This window comes from Pinus tabuliformis, chromosome 5_1 (assembly GCF_031772625.1).
Source record: "Pinus tabuliformis cultivar Carrire ecotype Pingquan chromosome 5_1, CPIR1, whole genome shotgun sequence".
Classification (NCBI taxonomy): domain Eukaryota; kingdom Viridiplantae; phylum Streptophyta; class Pinopsida; order Pinales; family Pinaceae; genus Pinus; species Pinus tabuliformis.
In genome coordinates, this window is record NC_142305.1 from 348,721,193 (window position 1) to 348,735,988 (window position 14,796).

At 37.0% G+C, this 14,796-nt stretch overlaps 1 protein-coding gene, 2 long non-coding RNA genes and 1 pseudogene across 4 annotated transcripts; 3 read left to right on the forward strand and 1 right to left on the reverse strand.

Annotated features, from left to right (window-relative positions):
* The first annotated feature begins 2,181 nt into the window (after positions 1–2,181).
* Positions 2,182–3,036, forward strand: LOC149164887 (uncharacterized). The gene is made up of 2 exons (XR_016260286.1): positions 2,182–2,496; positions 2,778–3,036. It is a non-coding gene; the product is annotated as an uncharacterized LOC149164887 (long non-coding RNA).
* A 1,041-nt stretch (positions 3,037–4,077) lies between these two features.
* LOC149164888 (putative glutamate carboxypeptidase LAMP1) lies at positions 4,078–6,558 on the reverse strand. Its single transcript, XM_089429633.1, has 8 exons — positions 6,538–6,558; positions 6,064–6,216; positions 5,888–5,962; positions 5,333–5,420; positions 5,149–5,232; positions 4,823–4,911; positions 4,360–4,488; positions 4,078–4,260 (listed from the first exon to the last, which is right to left on the reverse strand). The coding sequence occupies exons 1-8, from the start codon at positions 6,556–6,558 to the stop codon at positions 4,078–4,080; spliced, it is 822 nt and encodes a 273-aa protein (XP_089285759.1).
* A 1,540-nt stretch (positions 6,559–8,098) lies between these two features.
* On the forward strand, positions 8,099–8,702 carry LOC149164889 (uncharacterized). The gene is made up of 3 exons (XR_016260290.1): positions 8,099–8,185; positions 8,286–8,369; positions 8,615–8,702. It is a non-coding gene; the product is annotated as an uncharacterized LOC149164889 (long non-coding RNA).
* Positions 8,703–9,091: 389 nt separating this feature from the next.
* LOC149164890 (putative glutamate carboxypeptidase LAMP1 pseudogene) lies at positions 9,092–10,019 on the forward strand (annotated as a pseudogene). The gene is made up of 3 exons (XR_016260086.1): positions 9,092–9,166; positions 9,266–9,388; positions 9,491–10,019. The product of XR_016260086.1 is annotated as a putative glutamate carboxypeptidase LAMP1 pseudogene (transcript).
* The last annotated feature ends 4,777 nt before the right edge of the window (positions 10,020–14,796 follow it).

Below are 14,796 nucleotides of genomic sequence, written 5' to 3' on the forward strand. Positions count from 1 at the left end.
GGTAAGTTTAACTAGTCTCTAGTAGTAGTAATATTACTACTACTAAATATTTGTTTAATTATGGATTAGCTGTAGGTGTCCTGTTCCCTTTACTCTTTTAAATTCCCCACAGAGTTCACTTTGAAATATATATATATATATATATATATATATATATATATATATATATATCCAGATTAATCCAAAAAAGTTCTGAAAATTTTACTACTTTTCTCTTTCTATGTTAAATAAATGTGATTAACACAAAACTTAGAATCTTTCTGAGATATATGTTATTTATCAACCAATAAAAATTGCAGATTGGATCCACGGAATGGGTGGAGCAGAACTATGATTTACTGTTCTCATCAGCCGTGGCATATCTCAATGTTGATGAGGTTGTCAAGGGCCCGGCGTTTAAACTTCAATCAACACCCCAACTTGACGATTTTATTCAGGATATAGCTAAAGAGGTCAGTTGTATATTTTATTCAAGTGGGTCTATTCTACTTTCCACTGTCAGTAAAACACTGATCGTTATACTTTGAATTGATTATTATACTCTGATTTGTAAAGGTGGAAGATCCAGACAATCCTGGAAAGACAATCTATGAATCATGGGCTTCTTCCAGCCAAGATTCCCGTCCTCCTGTAAGTGTTCATGTTTTGTTTCATTACCTTATCCTTCAATTAATGATATGATAAGTAAGATTAAATCTCACTGGTTTTAAATTAATATGATTAATCTTGGCTTCTTCCAGCCAAGATTCCCATCCTTCTGTAAGTCCTCATGTTTTGTTTCATGACTTTATGCTTCAATTAATGATAAGGATAAGTAAGATTACATCTCATTGGTTTTAAATCAATATGATTAATCTGATTCCCTATCAGAAGGAAATTTGGCAAATATTAAGTACCACACAGTAAGTCAATGATTAGTTTTGGTTTACTCTCTTTTCATCTGGTCAATTTGAATATCACATTATATATATATATATCCAGATTAATCCAAAAAAGTTTTGAAAATTTTACTACTTTTCTCATTCTATGTTAAATAAATGTGATTAACAGAAAACTTAGAATCTTTCTGAGATATATGCTATTTATCAACCAATAAAAATTGCAGATTGGATCCACGGAATGGGTGGAGCAGAACTATGATTTACTGTTCTCATCAGCCGTGGCATATCTCAATGTTGATGAGGCTGTCAAGGGCCCGGGGTTTAAACTTCAATCAACACCCCCAACTTGATTCTGCAGCATCACAGCTAACAACCCGAATGCCTCGTAGGTTTTCCCGATCTTGCAGAGCCCGTCTATTAGGCTACTATATATAAAAAGATCGGGAACCTGTTGTTTGCCCACCATTTCTTTGAAAAGTTTGACAGCGTCCTCCATCTTGCCCTTCCTGCAAAGCCCTTTGATGAGGGTACTGAAGGTTATAACATCTGGAATATAACCATGTGTTTCTATTCCTTCAAACACTTTGAATGCATGATCCAGTCTACCTGTTTGACAGTGAGAATTGATGATAATGTTCAAAGGTATCAGATCTGGAACAATCTCTTTTTCACCCATAAGTCTGTAAACGCACAGCGCTGATTCATGTCGACTTTGTCGGACTAGGGTACTTAACAAAAGGTTGCAGGTCATGAGAGAGGGGATGCATTTAGATTCAGCTGAAGGCAGATCCTTGAAGATGTCCACCGCCTCTTGAAGCCTGTTGGCGTGGCAGAGTTTTTTGATGCGCATGTCTGCAGAGGCATTGAATGCATGGAAGGGATGTCGAGGAATAGTATGGGCAGCTGAATTCTTCATCCACACCGAGAGCATTGTCTTCCTCGTCGCGTTCATTGCCATCACCCTGTGTTGGCTGACCAGAATTTGAGGGAGGGTGAGATTGAGATTGCTCGGTGTCACACCCGCTTGTTGAGACCTGAAACCTGTTGTTTAAGCGGGGACACGCTAATTCATCCATCCATCAATTCCCTTTTGTATTAATTATCAAATTTATCGATTCCCTTTCTCGGCCCTGGGCAATAATATATTTGGTTCTCATTCATGTGCGTGTTTACAGTTTCTGTGGAACTTTCCATCAAGTTACAATTCAAACGATTCTTCGGTCTAACTGGTGAGAACCCTCTCTACATCATTACTGTGATCTCAACCATTATGCAGGTCACAGTAACCAAAATATGATGGATGGTTTTAAACGCTTCTGAACCCTTTTTTTTTAAAGTAATTTCTCCCAAAGTGATTTCCATTTTCAATATAGTCACGATTTTGTTGTATTAGTTCATCTGGACCGAATTTCGGTTCCTATTTTGTAATGTTAATTTTGGTTTTGCATCTAAATTTATATTTTTTTTATGAGGAATTTAGTAATATTTCAGAAACCCAAACAGATGGTGTTCGACATAAGGATGGATTAGGAACCACAGATGATTCGAAGAGTGACACGGCACAGTTTGGGGTGGAGGGAAGGGCTTTGCAGGGGTTTAAGTGCTGGTCTAACTGGTGAGAACCCTCTCTACATCATTACTGTGATCTCAACCATTATGCAGGTCACAGTAACCAAAATACGATGGATGGTTTTAAACGCTTCTGAACCCTTTTTTTTTAAGTTTTGGTCATTTCATTTATTTAATTTCTCCCAAAGTGATTTCCATTTTCAATATAGTCACGGTTTTGTTGTATTAGTTCATCTGGACCGAATTTCGGTTCCTATTTTGTAATGTTAATTTTGGTCTTGCATCTAAATTTATATTTTTTTTATGAGGAATTTAGTAATCTTTCAGAAACCCAAACAGATGGTGTTCGACATAAGGATGGATTAGGAACCACAGATGATTCGAAGAGTGACACGACACAGTTTGGGGTGGAGGGAAGGGCTTTGCAGGGGTTTAAGTGCTGTTCCGATGTGGTGGGCAGGGTTGGGAAATGGTTCGAGGGCAGGACTGAAGACAAGGGAATTTGAGAAAGCTGAACAGAAATCTTTCTAGGAAATACTACAAATGTTTGTTCTTCTAAATCAGAGCCTGATCGACAGCAACCGAAGGATTTCTTCTATATTAGTCTTCGGTGTGAAGTAAAAAAACATTTTGAGGACCCACTGGGTAAAAGGGACTGCTCTCCAAATAATTTTCCTGAAGGAGTGCTCATTAAAGGGTTATTAAATGATAAGTGCATGGATCCTTGCAGAGAGAATGATCAAGTTCAGAGGCCACGCAGTTCTTACATGTATAATACATTAATTGATACTTATGGGAAGGCAGGCCGCCTAAAAGAAGCTTCCAAGTTATTTTCTGAGATGTTAAAAGAAGGAATAGGCCCAAATGTTGTAACATTCAATACCATGATTCACATCTGTGGATCTTATGGATATCTTGACGAAGCAGATGCCCTTATGGTGAAAATGGAAGAGCTTCATTGCTTGCCTGACACAAGGACGTATAACACTCTTATAGCATTACATGCTCAAAATGACAATATTGATAAAGCATTTTGTTACTTCACAAAGATGAAGGAAGCAGGACTCGTTCCTGATACTGTGGGTTGTCGAACTATTTTATATGCATTTTGTATTAAACACATGGTCAGTGAAGTAGAAGCTGTTGTCAGGGAGATGGATGGATTGGGCATTCATGTGGATGAGTACTCTGAATCAGCTGTTATTAGGATGTATATAGATCTGGGGATGCTTGAGAAAGCATGGGCATGGTTTGAAAGGTTCCATCTTGCTAGAGGAATGAGCTGTGAATGCTATGCTGCCAATATTGATGCATATGGGGAACAGGGTTATTGGTTAGAAGCTGAAAAGGTGTTTAAGCGCAGTCAAGAAAGAGGCGAGGGTCAAACTGTATTAGAATTTAATGTTATGATTAAGACCTATGGGATTGCAAAAGTCCATGACAAGTTTCTGAAGTTGTTTGAAAGAATGGAAGTTCAAGGGGTTTTGCCTGGCAGATGTACATATGCTTCTGTCATTCAGACATTTGCAAGTTCAGGACTTCTAGATGAATCAAAACACTTTATTACCAAAATGCAGGAAGCAGGGTTTGTGCCTAACTATTCATCATTTTGTGTTGTTATTGCCGCCTATGGAAGATTGGGTCTCGCTGCAGAGGCAGAGAAGACGTTTGAACATATGTCCTTTACCAAGTGCTTATACCAAGGCGAACCAGGCAGCCCATCTGCGTCTGTAAATGCACGCTCTGCCATTACAAGATGGTCATTCAAGCTCCTCAGCTCTGCACTTTCATCCTCAAGAGCCTCCAATTCCTGAATTTAGAGCATTATAAAGTTGTACCTAATCAATTACAATCCAAAAATTTAAAGGCCTTTATATCTCTTGCAGGGGTTTTGAAGAAGAAACCAAACCTGTGCTTTTTTCTTAATCTGCAACGCAGCTTTTCTGAGCTCAGCAATGTACTTATGCAATGGATTTGTAGACACGAAGCAAGGTGCATAGGCAGAGCTTAACTGTGATTCTAATGTATCCACATACAACTGTCCCAATTATAGGCCAAATATGTCAAAGAATTTTCAATGGATTTTCAAAATTTGCATCTTCTGATACTAATTTGCCAAGTATAAGCAGTTGATTTATAGCATATGGTATCAATTAGAATTACACTGAACAAAACTTCCTACTATCAATCAGAAAAGAGTTAACAAACACTTTGCTGCCATTTATGTTCAGAACAGCAGATGAATTTATCTTAGGTTTAGATTTTATTTATTTAAGATGAAAAACTTAACATGAATTTTTGCTGGTTTTTTAATATATTTGTTTATAAAAAAGACAAAGTCTTCATTTAAACTAATCCAACATCTTTCCTACCTGCAGATTTTCGGCATACGTTGTATAGTTGAAAGGGAGAACCTTTGCATCCGCTAGCTTGAGCGCTGTTAGACCCCACATTGCTCCCACTGGACAATAGGTAGAAAATCAAATGTTTGATTATAATCATTAAATTTAACTCTCCGACCATCTTCAAAGGGCCAGGGATGTCTGCCATGAACAAATTGCACAGATACTAAGACTTTACAGGTTGTGCTGTGGGATGTATGTTACTGCAACCTGTAAGCCTTTGGATCCACACAACTTGTGCATGGATGATATTCCTTGCCAGAGGGCAATGTATGGAACGTTGACAATGTACTTACGTGCAACATGCCTATGAAAATGCGGGTCGCCATATTTTGCCATCCACATGTAATCATCATACAGAGAATGATATGCCGGAAAGTCTATCATCAATACATTGTAGAAATAAGTACAATAACTTGTTGATCTCTCTATTTGTATTTAATTTCAATTTCCTGTATTCTATGACTGTGATTTCTTTACCTTCTCCAAAGGTGAAGTCAGTGCCTGGAATTCCGGCATGCTGCACAAATGGGGCATAATCGGATCCCCCTCCACCTAACCTTTTAATCTGAGATGGAAATTTAGTAAGCTCTTTACAACAATACCCAATTTTTATTGACAATTTACAGCAATACCCGATTTTTATGGGCAAATATTAAGCACCATTTAGTCAAATCCGATGAGAATAATGTGATATTCAAATTGACCAGATGAAAAGAGAGTAAACCAAAACTAATCATTGACTTACTGTGTGGTACTTAATATTTGCCAAATTTCCTTCTGATAGGGAATCAGATTAATCATATTGATTTAAAACCAATGAGATGTAATCTTACTTATCCTTATCATTAATTGAAGCATAAAGTCATGAAACAAAACATGAGGACTTACAGAAGGATGGGAATCTTGGCTGGAAGAAGCCAAGATTAATCAGAATCAGATTAATCATATTAATTTAAAACCAGTGAGATGTAATCTTACTTATCATATCATTAATTGAAGGATAAGGTAATGAAACAAAACATGAACACTTACAGGAGGACGGGAATCTTGGCTAGAAGAAGCCCATGATTCATAGATTGTCTTTCCAGGATTGTCTGGATCTTCCACCTTTGCAAATCAGAGTATAATAATCAATTCAAAGTATAACGATCAGTATTTTACTGAGTGGAAAGTAGAATAGACCCACTTGAATAAAATATCCAACTGACCTCTTTAGCTATATCCTGAATAAAATCGTCAAGTTGGGGTGTTGATTGAAGTTTAAACCCCGGGCCCTTGACAGCCTCATCAACATTGAGATATGCCACGGCTGATGAGAACAGTAAATCATAGTTCTGCTCCACCCATTCCGTGGATCCAATCTGCAATTTTTATTGGTTGATAAATAGCATATATCTCAGAAAGATTCTAAGTTTTGTGTTAATCACATTTATTTAACATAGAAAGAGAAAAGTAGTAAAATTTTTAGAACTTTTTTGGATTAATCTGGATATATATATATATATATATATATCCAGATTAATCCAAAAAGGTTTTGAAAAAATTATTACTTATCTCTTTTCATGTTTAATAAATGTGATTAACACAAAACTTAGAATCATTAAGGAGATATATCCTATTTATCAACCTATAAAAATTGCAGATTGGATCGACAGAATGGGTGGAGCAGAACTATGATTTACTGTTCTCATCCGCCGTGGCATATCTCAATGTTGATGAGGTTGTCAAGGGCCCGGCGTTTAAACTTCAATCAACACCCCAACTTGACGATTTTATTCAGGATATAGCTAAAGAGGTCAGTTGTATATTTTATTCAAGTGGGTCTATTCTACTTTCCACTGTCAGTAAAACACTGATCGTTATACTTTGAATTGATTATTATACTCTGATTTGCAAAGGTGGAAGATCCAGACAATCCTGGAAAGACAATCTATGAATCATGGGCTTCTTCCAGCCAAGATTCCCGTCCTCCTGTAAGTGTTCATGTTTTGTTTCATTACCTATCCTTCAATTAATGATATGATAAGTAAGATTAAATCTCACTGGTTTTAAATTAATATGATTAATCTTGGCTTCTTCCAGCCAAGATTCCCATCCTTCTGTAAGTCCTCATGTTTTGTTTCATGACTTTATGCTTCAATTAATGATAAGGATAAGTAAGATTACATCTCATTGGTTTTAAATCAATATGATTAATCTGATTCCCTATCAGAACGAAATTTGGCAAATATTAAGTACCACACAGTAAGTCAATGATTAGTTTTGGTTTACTCTCTTTTCATCTGGTCAATTTGAATATCACATTATATATATATATCCAGATTAATCCAAAAAGTTCTGAAAATTTTACTACTTTTCTCATTCTATGTTAAATAAATGTGATTAACAGAAAACTTAGAATCTTTCTGAGATATATGCTATTTATCAACCAATAAAAATTGCAGATTGGATCCACGGAATGGGTGGAGCAGAACTATGATTTACTGTTCTCATCAGCCGTGGCATATCTCAATGTTGATGAGGCTGTCAAGGGCCCGGGGTTTAAACTTCAATCAACACCCCCAACTTGACGATTTTATTCAGGATATAGCTAAAGAGGTCAGTTGGATATTTTATTCAAGTGGGTGTATTCTACTTTCCACTGTCAGTAAAATACTGATCGTTATACTTTGAATTGATTATTATACTCTGATTTGCAAAGGTGGAAGATCCAGACAATCCTGGAAAGACAATCTATGAATCATGGGCTTCTTCCAGCCAAGATTCCCATCCTCCTGTAAGTGTTCATGGTTTGTTTCATTACCTTATCCTTCAATTAATGATATGATAAGTAAGATTACATCTCACTGGTTTTAAATTAATATGATTAATCTGATTCTGATTAATCTTGGCTTCTTCCAGCCAAGATTCCCATCCTTCTGTAAGTCCTCATGTTTTGTTTCATGACTTTATGCTTCAATTAATGATAAGGATAAGTAAGATTACATCTCATTGGTTTTAAATCAATATGATTAATCTGCTTCCCTATCAGAAGGAAATTTGGCAAATATTAAGTACCACACAGTAAGTCAATGATTAGTTTTGGTTTACTCTCTTTTCATCTGGTCAATTTGAATATCACATTATTCTCATCGGATTTGACTACATGGTGCTTAATATTTGCCCATAAAAATCGGGTATTGCTGTAAATTGCCAATAAAAATTGGGTATTGCTGTAAAGAGCTTACTAAATTTCCATCTCAGATTAAAAGGTTAGGTGGAGGGGATCCGATTATGCCCCATTTGTGTAGCATGCCGGAATTCCAGGCACTGACTTCACCTTTGGAGAAGGTAAAGAAATCACAGTCATAGAATACAGGAAATTGAAATTAAATACAAATAGAGAGATCAACAAGTTATTGTACTTATTTCTACAATGTATTGATGATAGACTTTCCGGCATATCATTCTCTGTATGATGATTACATGTGGATGGCAAAATATGGCGACCCGCATTTTCATAGGCATGTTGCACGTAAGTACATTGTCAACGTTCCATAAATTGCCCTCTGGCAAGGAATATCAGCCATGCACAAGTTGTGTGGATCCAAAGGCTTACAGTTTGCAGTAACATACATCCCACAGCACAACCTGTAAAGTCTTAGTATCTGTGCAATTTGTTCATGGCAGACATCCCTGGCCCCTTTGAAGATGGTCGGAGAGTTAAATTTAATGATTATAATTTATAATCAAACATTTGATTTTCTACCTATTGTCCAGTGGGAGCAATGTGGGGTCTAACAGTGCTCAAGCTAGCGGATGCAAAGGTTCTCCCTTTCAACTATACAACGTATGCCGACAATCTGCAAGTAGGAAAGATGTTGGATTAGTTTAAATGAAGACTTTGTCTTTTTTATAAACAAATATATTAAAAAACCAGCAAAAATTCATGTTAAGTTTTTCATTTTAAATAAATAAAATCTAAACCTAACATAAATTCATCTGTTGTTCTGAACATAAATGGCAGCAAAGTGTTTGTTAACTCTTTTCTAATTGATAGTAGGAAGTTTTGTTCAGTCTAATTCTAATTGATACCATATGCTATAAATCAACTGCTTATACTTGGCAAATTAGTATCAGAAGATGCAAATTTTGAAAATCCATTGAAAATTCTTTGACATATTTGGCCTGTAATTGGGACAGTTGTATGTGGATACATTAGAATCATAGTTAAGCTTTGCCGATGCACCTTGCTTCATGTCTACAAATCCATTGCATAAGTCCATTGCTGAGCTCAGAAAAGCTGTGTTGCAGATTAAGAAAAAAGCACAGGTTTGGTTTCTTCTTCAAAACCCCTGCAAGAGATATAAAGGCCTTTAAATTTTTGGATGGTAATTGATTAGGTACAACTTTATAATGCTCTAAATTCAGGAACTGGAGGCTCTTGAGGATGAAAGTGTAGAGCTGAGGAGCTTGAATGACCATCTTGTAATGGCAGAGCGTGCATTTACAGACGCAGATGGGCTGCCTGGTTCGCCTTGGTATAAGCACTTGGTAAAGGACATATGTTCAAAATATATGATTGCTGTGTTTGTGATGTTTCTTAAATGCAAGGTTATTAAAACAGAGTTGCACATATGTTTGGCTCGCATGCAGGTATATGGGCCATATAAAATCAACAAGTATGGGACAACAGCGTTTCCTGGTATAAGTGACTTGCTTGCGCTTGTAGCAGGTGATGAGGCCAATCATAGTGGTGATGGGTGGGCTGGTGTACAACACCAAATATGGAGGGTGTCAAGAGCAATCAGCCGTGCAGCTCTGGTCATTCATGGGGAGCTCAGTTGATTTGTTCATTTTCAAGCTGTTATGATTTGAGTCTCTATTCAAAATGTTCCCGGGGGGTAAACAAAGGCAATGGCACATGAGATGCCATAAGGCCAGTGGGATTGATACCATAAGGCCCATCATCATGTTAGCTTAGGAACTAACAAAATGAGAGTAAAACTATGTATCTCTGGTTTTCGATAAATCATCAGGTTAGATGGGGCACTGGGGCAAACAAGATCAGAGTAAAACTATGTCTCTAGTTTTCCTTATGTATGGTTTAGTACGTCATAAACAAGAAAGCTATTAAAATTGTAATCAGCATATTATAAGGTTACAATAATTAGAATCAAGCTAACGATCTTGTGTTGTCATTTTGTAATATCCCAGCATTATCATCATAAATATATTGCCTTGTTTTCCCCGACAACCAACAATCAGAATATTAATTTATGATGGAGAGAGATTTTTACATATGCAAAACAATTATGGTTGCAAGTGACTTGCGTAAATTATTTCTCACAAAAAGGATCCGCTACTACCTAACATTTTTACGCCGTAAGGCGTTTCCCTCTAAAATCAACTCCCCCAATTGCCACCGTGTCCTTGTTTGAGCCATCAGATTAAATGTTAGACGATTGAAATGTTCCAGAGCGTTGGATGTAGTTTAGGTTAGTTTTTTATATTTTTTCGGCACAGTTTTTCTCGCTGCTTCAAATTGCCGCACAGTTTTTCTGGCTGCTTCACATCTCCCTGAGCAGGCAGCGTCTCTGGGCATCGGACTCTAGGAGCTTGGAGCTTGATGAGATTTTATCTCCAGTGAGGGTTTTGCAGGCAAAGTTTTCAATGGATCTTCAGGGCTTCAAATTTCCTCCATCGGAAGAGAAATCCTGCATCGATCAAAAGAAATTTCCCGCGTTTTATGAAGGAAAATCCCCTTACAGACAGAGGACGGACTGGATTATGAATGAAGATGCCAGATTCAGATCCTCCAACTGTGGAGAGAATGACTTCATTTGTTTTTCATTCCACCCGCGAAGTTTGCTCTGATGCGGCCATTTTCCGCAGTGCTGTTTCGGTGGTTGGTAACTCTGTTTGGGTCCTGTTTGATGGTCTGGCGGTGGATCAGAAATGTTTACAGGTAAAAAGCTTTAGTTTTATCTTTCAGCTGGTTCTCCGCTCTTATTTATTTGTTCTTCGTGACTATAGGCGTTCAAGCCCTATCATAAACCCTAATCAGTTTTCCTGTATTTGAAATGCAACGCAGGACATTGGGACCTCGAGCTGGCTCAACCTGCTTGGTAGGGCGACGTGTCTACAGTGGCGGAGTTTCCTTACGGGTAAGAACTTACCATAGTTTGAGGGGAAATTTAAAGCGTGGCTCCAATGCGACCCAACGGTGGAGCTTTTCCCAGAGTTTCCTCATCTCCAACTGTGGAGAGAATGACTTCATTTGTTTTGCATTCCACCCGCGAAGGTTGCTCTGATGGGGCCATTTTCCGCAGTGCTGTTTCGGTGGTCAGTAACTCTGTTTGGGTCCTGTTTGATGGTCTGGCGGTGGATCAGAAATGTCTACAGGTAAAAAGCTTTGGTTTTATCTTTCAGCTGGTTCTCTGCTCTTATTTCCTTGTTCTTCGTGACTGTAGGCGTTCAAGCCCTATCAGATACCCTAATCAGTTTTCTTGTATTTGAAATGCAATGCAGGACGTTGGGACCCGGAGCTGGCTCAACCTGCTTGGTAGGGCGACGTGTCTACAGTGGCGGAGTTTCCAGTTATGGGTAAGAAATTGCCCTGGTTGGAGGGGAAACTTAAAGCGTGGCTATGGCTCTCTGCATCTATGGGATGCCTGTTTCGTAGCCAAAAAGCTCAATTTAGAAGAGGGTTAGAGCTTTTAATGGGTTTTTTCCCAAATGTAAATAAATTTTGCTATGACGATGTGATTGTCATTTCAGATATTACCCAGAGCTTATTCTGCTTTGAAATTATGTAGTTTCTTGTTATTCTCTTTTGTGACGATGAAGGTTTATAGAGCTGTGCCGGTTAATTATTTTGCGGTTTGATATGGCTACCATGGCCAACAGTCGACGACACCATTTGCTTAAATTTGTTTTTGAATCTTTGCTAAATATGTATACCCAGTTCGGGGTTTGCGTCTTATATCTTTAGAAAATAATGTGATGTATACTCAATTCCTTGCTTACTCGTGTTTGCCCGTATGTTATATCGTTTACATATTTCAAGGAGTTGTCTACATTATAAAGAGTTATAAATCTTCGATTTGGATATGTGGTTTCGGCCAACCTGATCTCCGTTTAATAATTGCAGCTTGTTTACCAGTTACATACGTTTAACATTACCTACTGTATGTTCTTTTCCTTTGTAATTGCGGGGTCTGCTACCCAGTGTCATTATAGCCTAGCCTCCTCAGTTTCCAAGTTTCTTCCGGGAGCTTATGATCCACTCCCAACCTCCAGGGTTCATCATTTTGTGCTGTTATTGCCGCCTATGGAAGATTGGGTCGAGCTGCAGAGGCAGGGAAGATGTTTGAAAATATGGTTAACGCAGGTGTGGAGCTAGATGTTTTTGTTTATGGTGCCTTGATAAATGCATTTGCTGAAGCTGGATGTGTGGAAGAAGCTGTACGTTACTTTCAAATAATGCAAAATGCTGGTTTTGCAGGGAACTCTGTGGTGTATAGTTCTTTGATTAAAGTTTATAGTAAACGTGGTTTTTTGAAGGAAGCACAAGAAACGTACAAACGCATACAGAAATTGGGTGTTGAACCAGATGCCTTTTTATCAGGCTGTATGCTTGACCTTTATGCTCGCACTGATATGGTGACTGAAGCACAAGAAGTATTCAAAGTCTTGAAGGAAAAGCAGCAGGCAAATGAATTTTCTTTTTCCATGATGTTGTCCTTATAAAAAAAGAATGGAAGGCTTAATGAAGCCACTGAAATTGCAAAGGAAATGTTAGAATCGGGATTTCTTACTAACGTCCTTTCTTTTAATAGCGTCATTAGCCTGTTCATTGCAGATGGAAGATTGAGAGAGGCTGCTGAAGTTTTTCATCAAATGTTAAAACTAAAGGCTTCACCCAATGAGAATACATACAAAACACTAGGCATTCTTCTGAAGAGAGGAGGCATTCCAAGGGATACAGTAGAGCAGTTCGATGTTGCACGTAAAAGTGGGCTTCCACATGGTATAAAGGTCTTCCTTATTTATTCATAATCTTTGAATTTCAATTACAGCATTGTTCTCATCCTTTGTCAAATGTTCATCAAGCAATGTCAGAAGACAGTATTGGCATCCATCAAGGACCTTAGGATAAACCTTATGAACTGAAAGCACTTGGTAATATGAATATATCTAGCCATTTGTTGATGATAACAAATAAACACCGGTAAAGAAACAAAATTGTATAAAAATTTGACTTCTTTCTTCTATGCTGTTGTTTCTTATGTCATTTGCATAAAATTTTGACTTCTTTCTTCTATGCTATTGTTTTTTATATCATTGCCTTACGGCGTTTCCTTTGCAACATGTGGTGCAAATGCTAGTAAATTATTATAGTTAATTTAGTGGATAGGTTATTACAATAGATGTGATAAGGTAATCAATCTAAAATTTATACTCTGAAAAATAAATTCATGATCCGTTCATTATTGAAATTTTATTTGTTTATGAAATCGATAAAATGTAGAAAATGTAGAATGACAAATATAATCACAAAACATGAATACAACTATTTTCACTTTGAAATTCTTAGGAAAACTAGTCACAAGGTGAAGATATTCTCTTTTTTTTAATTTGAATGTAAAAATGTAAGTATAAGAGAAGACATTTTCTTTGAAGTTAGATGATAGATGTACCTAGCTACGGTACTACATAACACTGTCTTTTTTGTGTTCTGTGAGTCCCACTCTTAGATGTTTTTCTCTACCATGGAACAACATACAATAAAAAAGAATGGAACCCACTACTACTCCTCATGGAACAATTTTAACATAGCTCAATAACTAACTAGGGGTTAGGCTTAAGTCCTTTAGCTATCAACTAGAATTATAACATTGCCCATTTTAAAGTCTACTTCATAACCCATATGTCTCTAGCCCATTCCTTATGAGTAATAGGGTTTGACATGGCCTACATTTGTACCATGGTGCTTAAATGTAGTATGTTCTTTTAGCTTAATTTAGCAAAGGTCTTGTATTCCATATCTTGTAGTTCTATAATTTTCTAGAAAGCTATGTCATCTTCCAACTCTACCTAAGCATCTAGAGCTAATTTATCTATGGAAGCTAGTAGCTACTTCTCTTTCTAATCTCACATGAAAGGCTCATAGAGTTTGATATTTTCCACATTCATCATCGAGTAAATGTGCATGTATGAGGTAAGACTGAGTCTATAGGCATTATCTATCACATTTTTTAGTATCCTGAAAGGACCATATCTAATTTTTTTATGTATATCATGTGTAGCCTTGTATTTTCCCAATCACTTCTTCAATTTCTCCTATACTTGTAAGTGAATCCTCTTAATCTTCTCAAAGAAATTCTCTATTCTTGATGCAACTCCTATCCCCCTTGTTTTCCTTATAAAACATCCAATGGTGAAGGTGGAAAATATCCAAAACATGTTTCAAATAAGGATTTACTAGTAGAATAATGGATTGATCTACTATAAGAGTGTCGTTTATCCAGCGTGATATGTTCTCCTCTTAGAAAGCACTGTAAACTAGTATATAATGCGAATAGAAAGTAGTAAATGAATCTAGATGAGGGTGTAATACACCATTCATTAGCCCCATGAACATATATGGTGTATTCCATCGAAAAAAATGGCATGACTAATATCTCATACATACCTTGTCTCATTTTGAAGGTAGTGTTCCAAGTATCTTCTTCAATGACTCAAACCTAGTGGCTACCATAACTTGAATCCATCTTTGTGAACTAAATTGCTTCTTGCAAATAATCTAACATATTATCAATCCTAAAATGGGGTACACGTTCTTGAGAATAATATTGTTTAGCACTATGTAATTGATGCATATTCAGCAACGCCTATCATTCCTTGGCACAATTATGATTCACGACCCACAAGGTGAGGTATTTGGTTGAATCATAACC

Coding starts and splice junctions, on each gene's coding strand:
- LOC149164888 (XM_089429633.1), bottom strand. CDS start 6,558: ATGCCACGGCGGATGAGAACA. Junction 5,233..5,332: donor TGACTTCACCTTTGGAGAAG/GTAAAGAAATCA, acceptor TATTGATGATAG/ACTTTCCGGCATATCATTCT. Junction 4,261..4,359: donor AGATTAAGAAAAAAGCACAG/GTTTGGTTTCTT, acceptor CTCTAAATTCAG/GAATTGGAGGCTCTTGAGGA.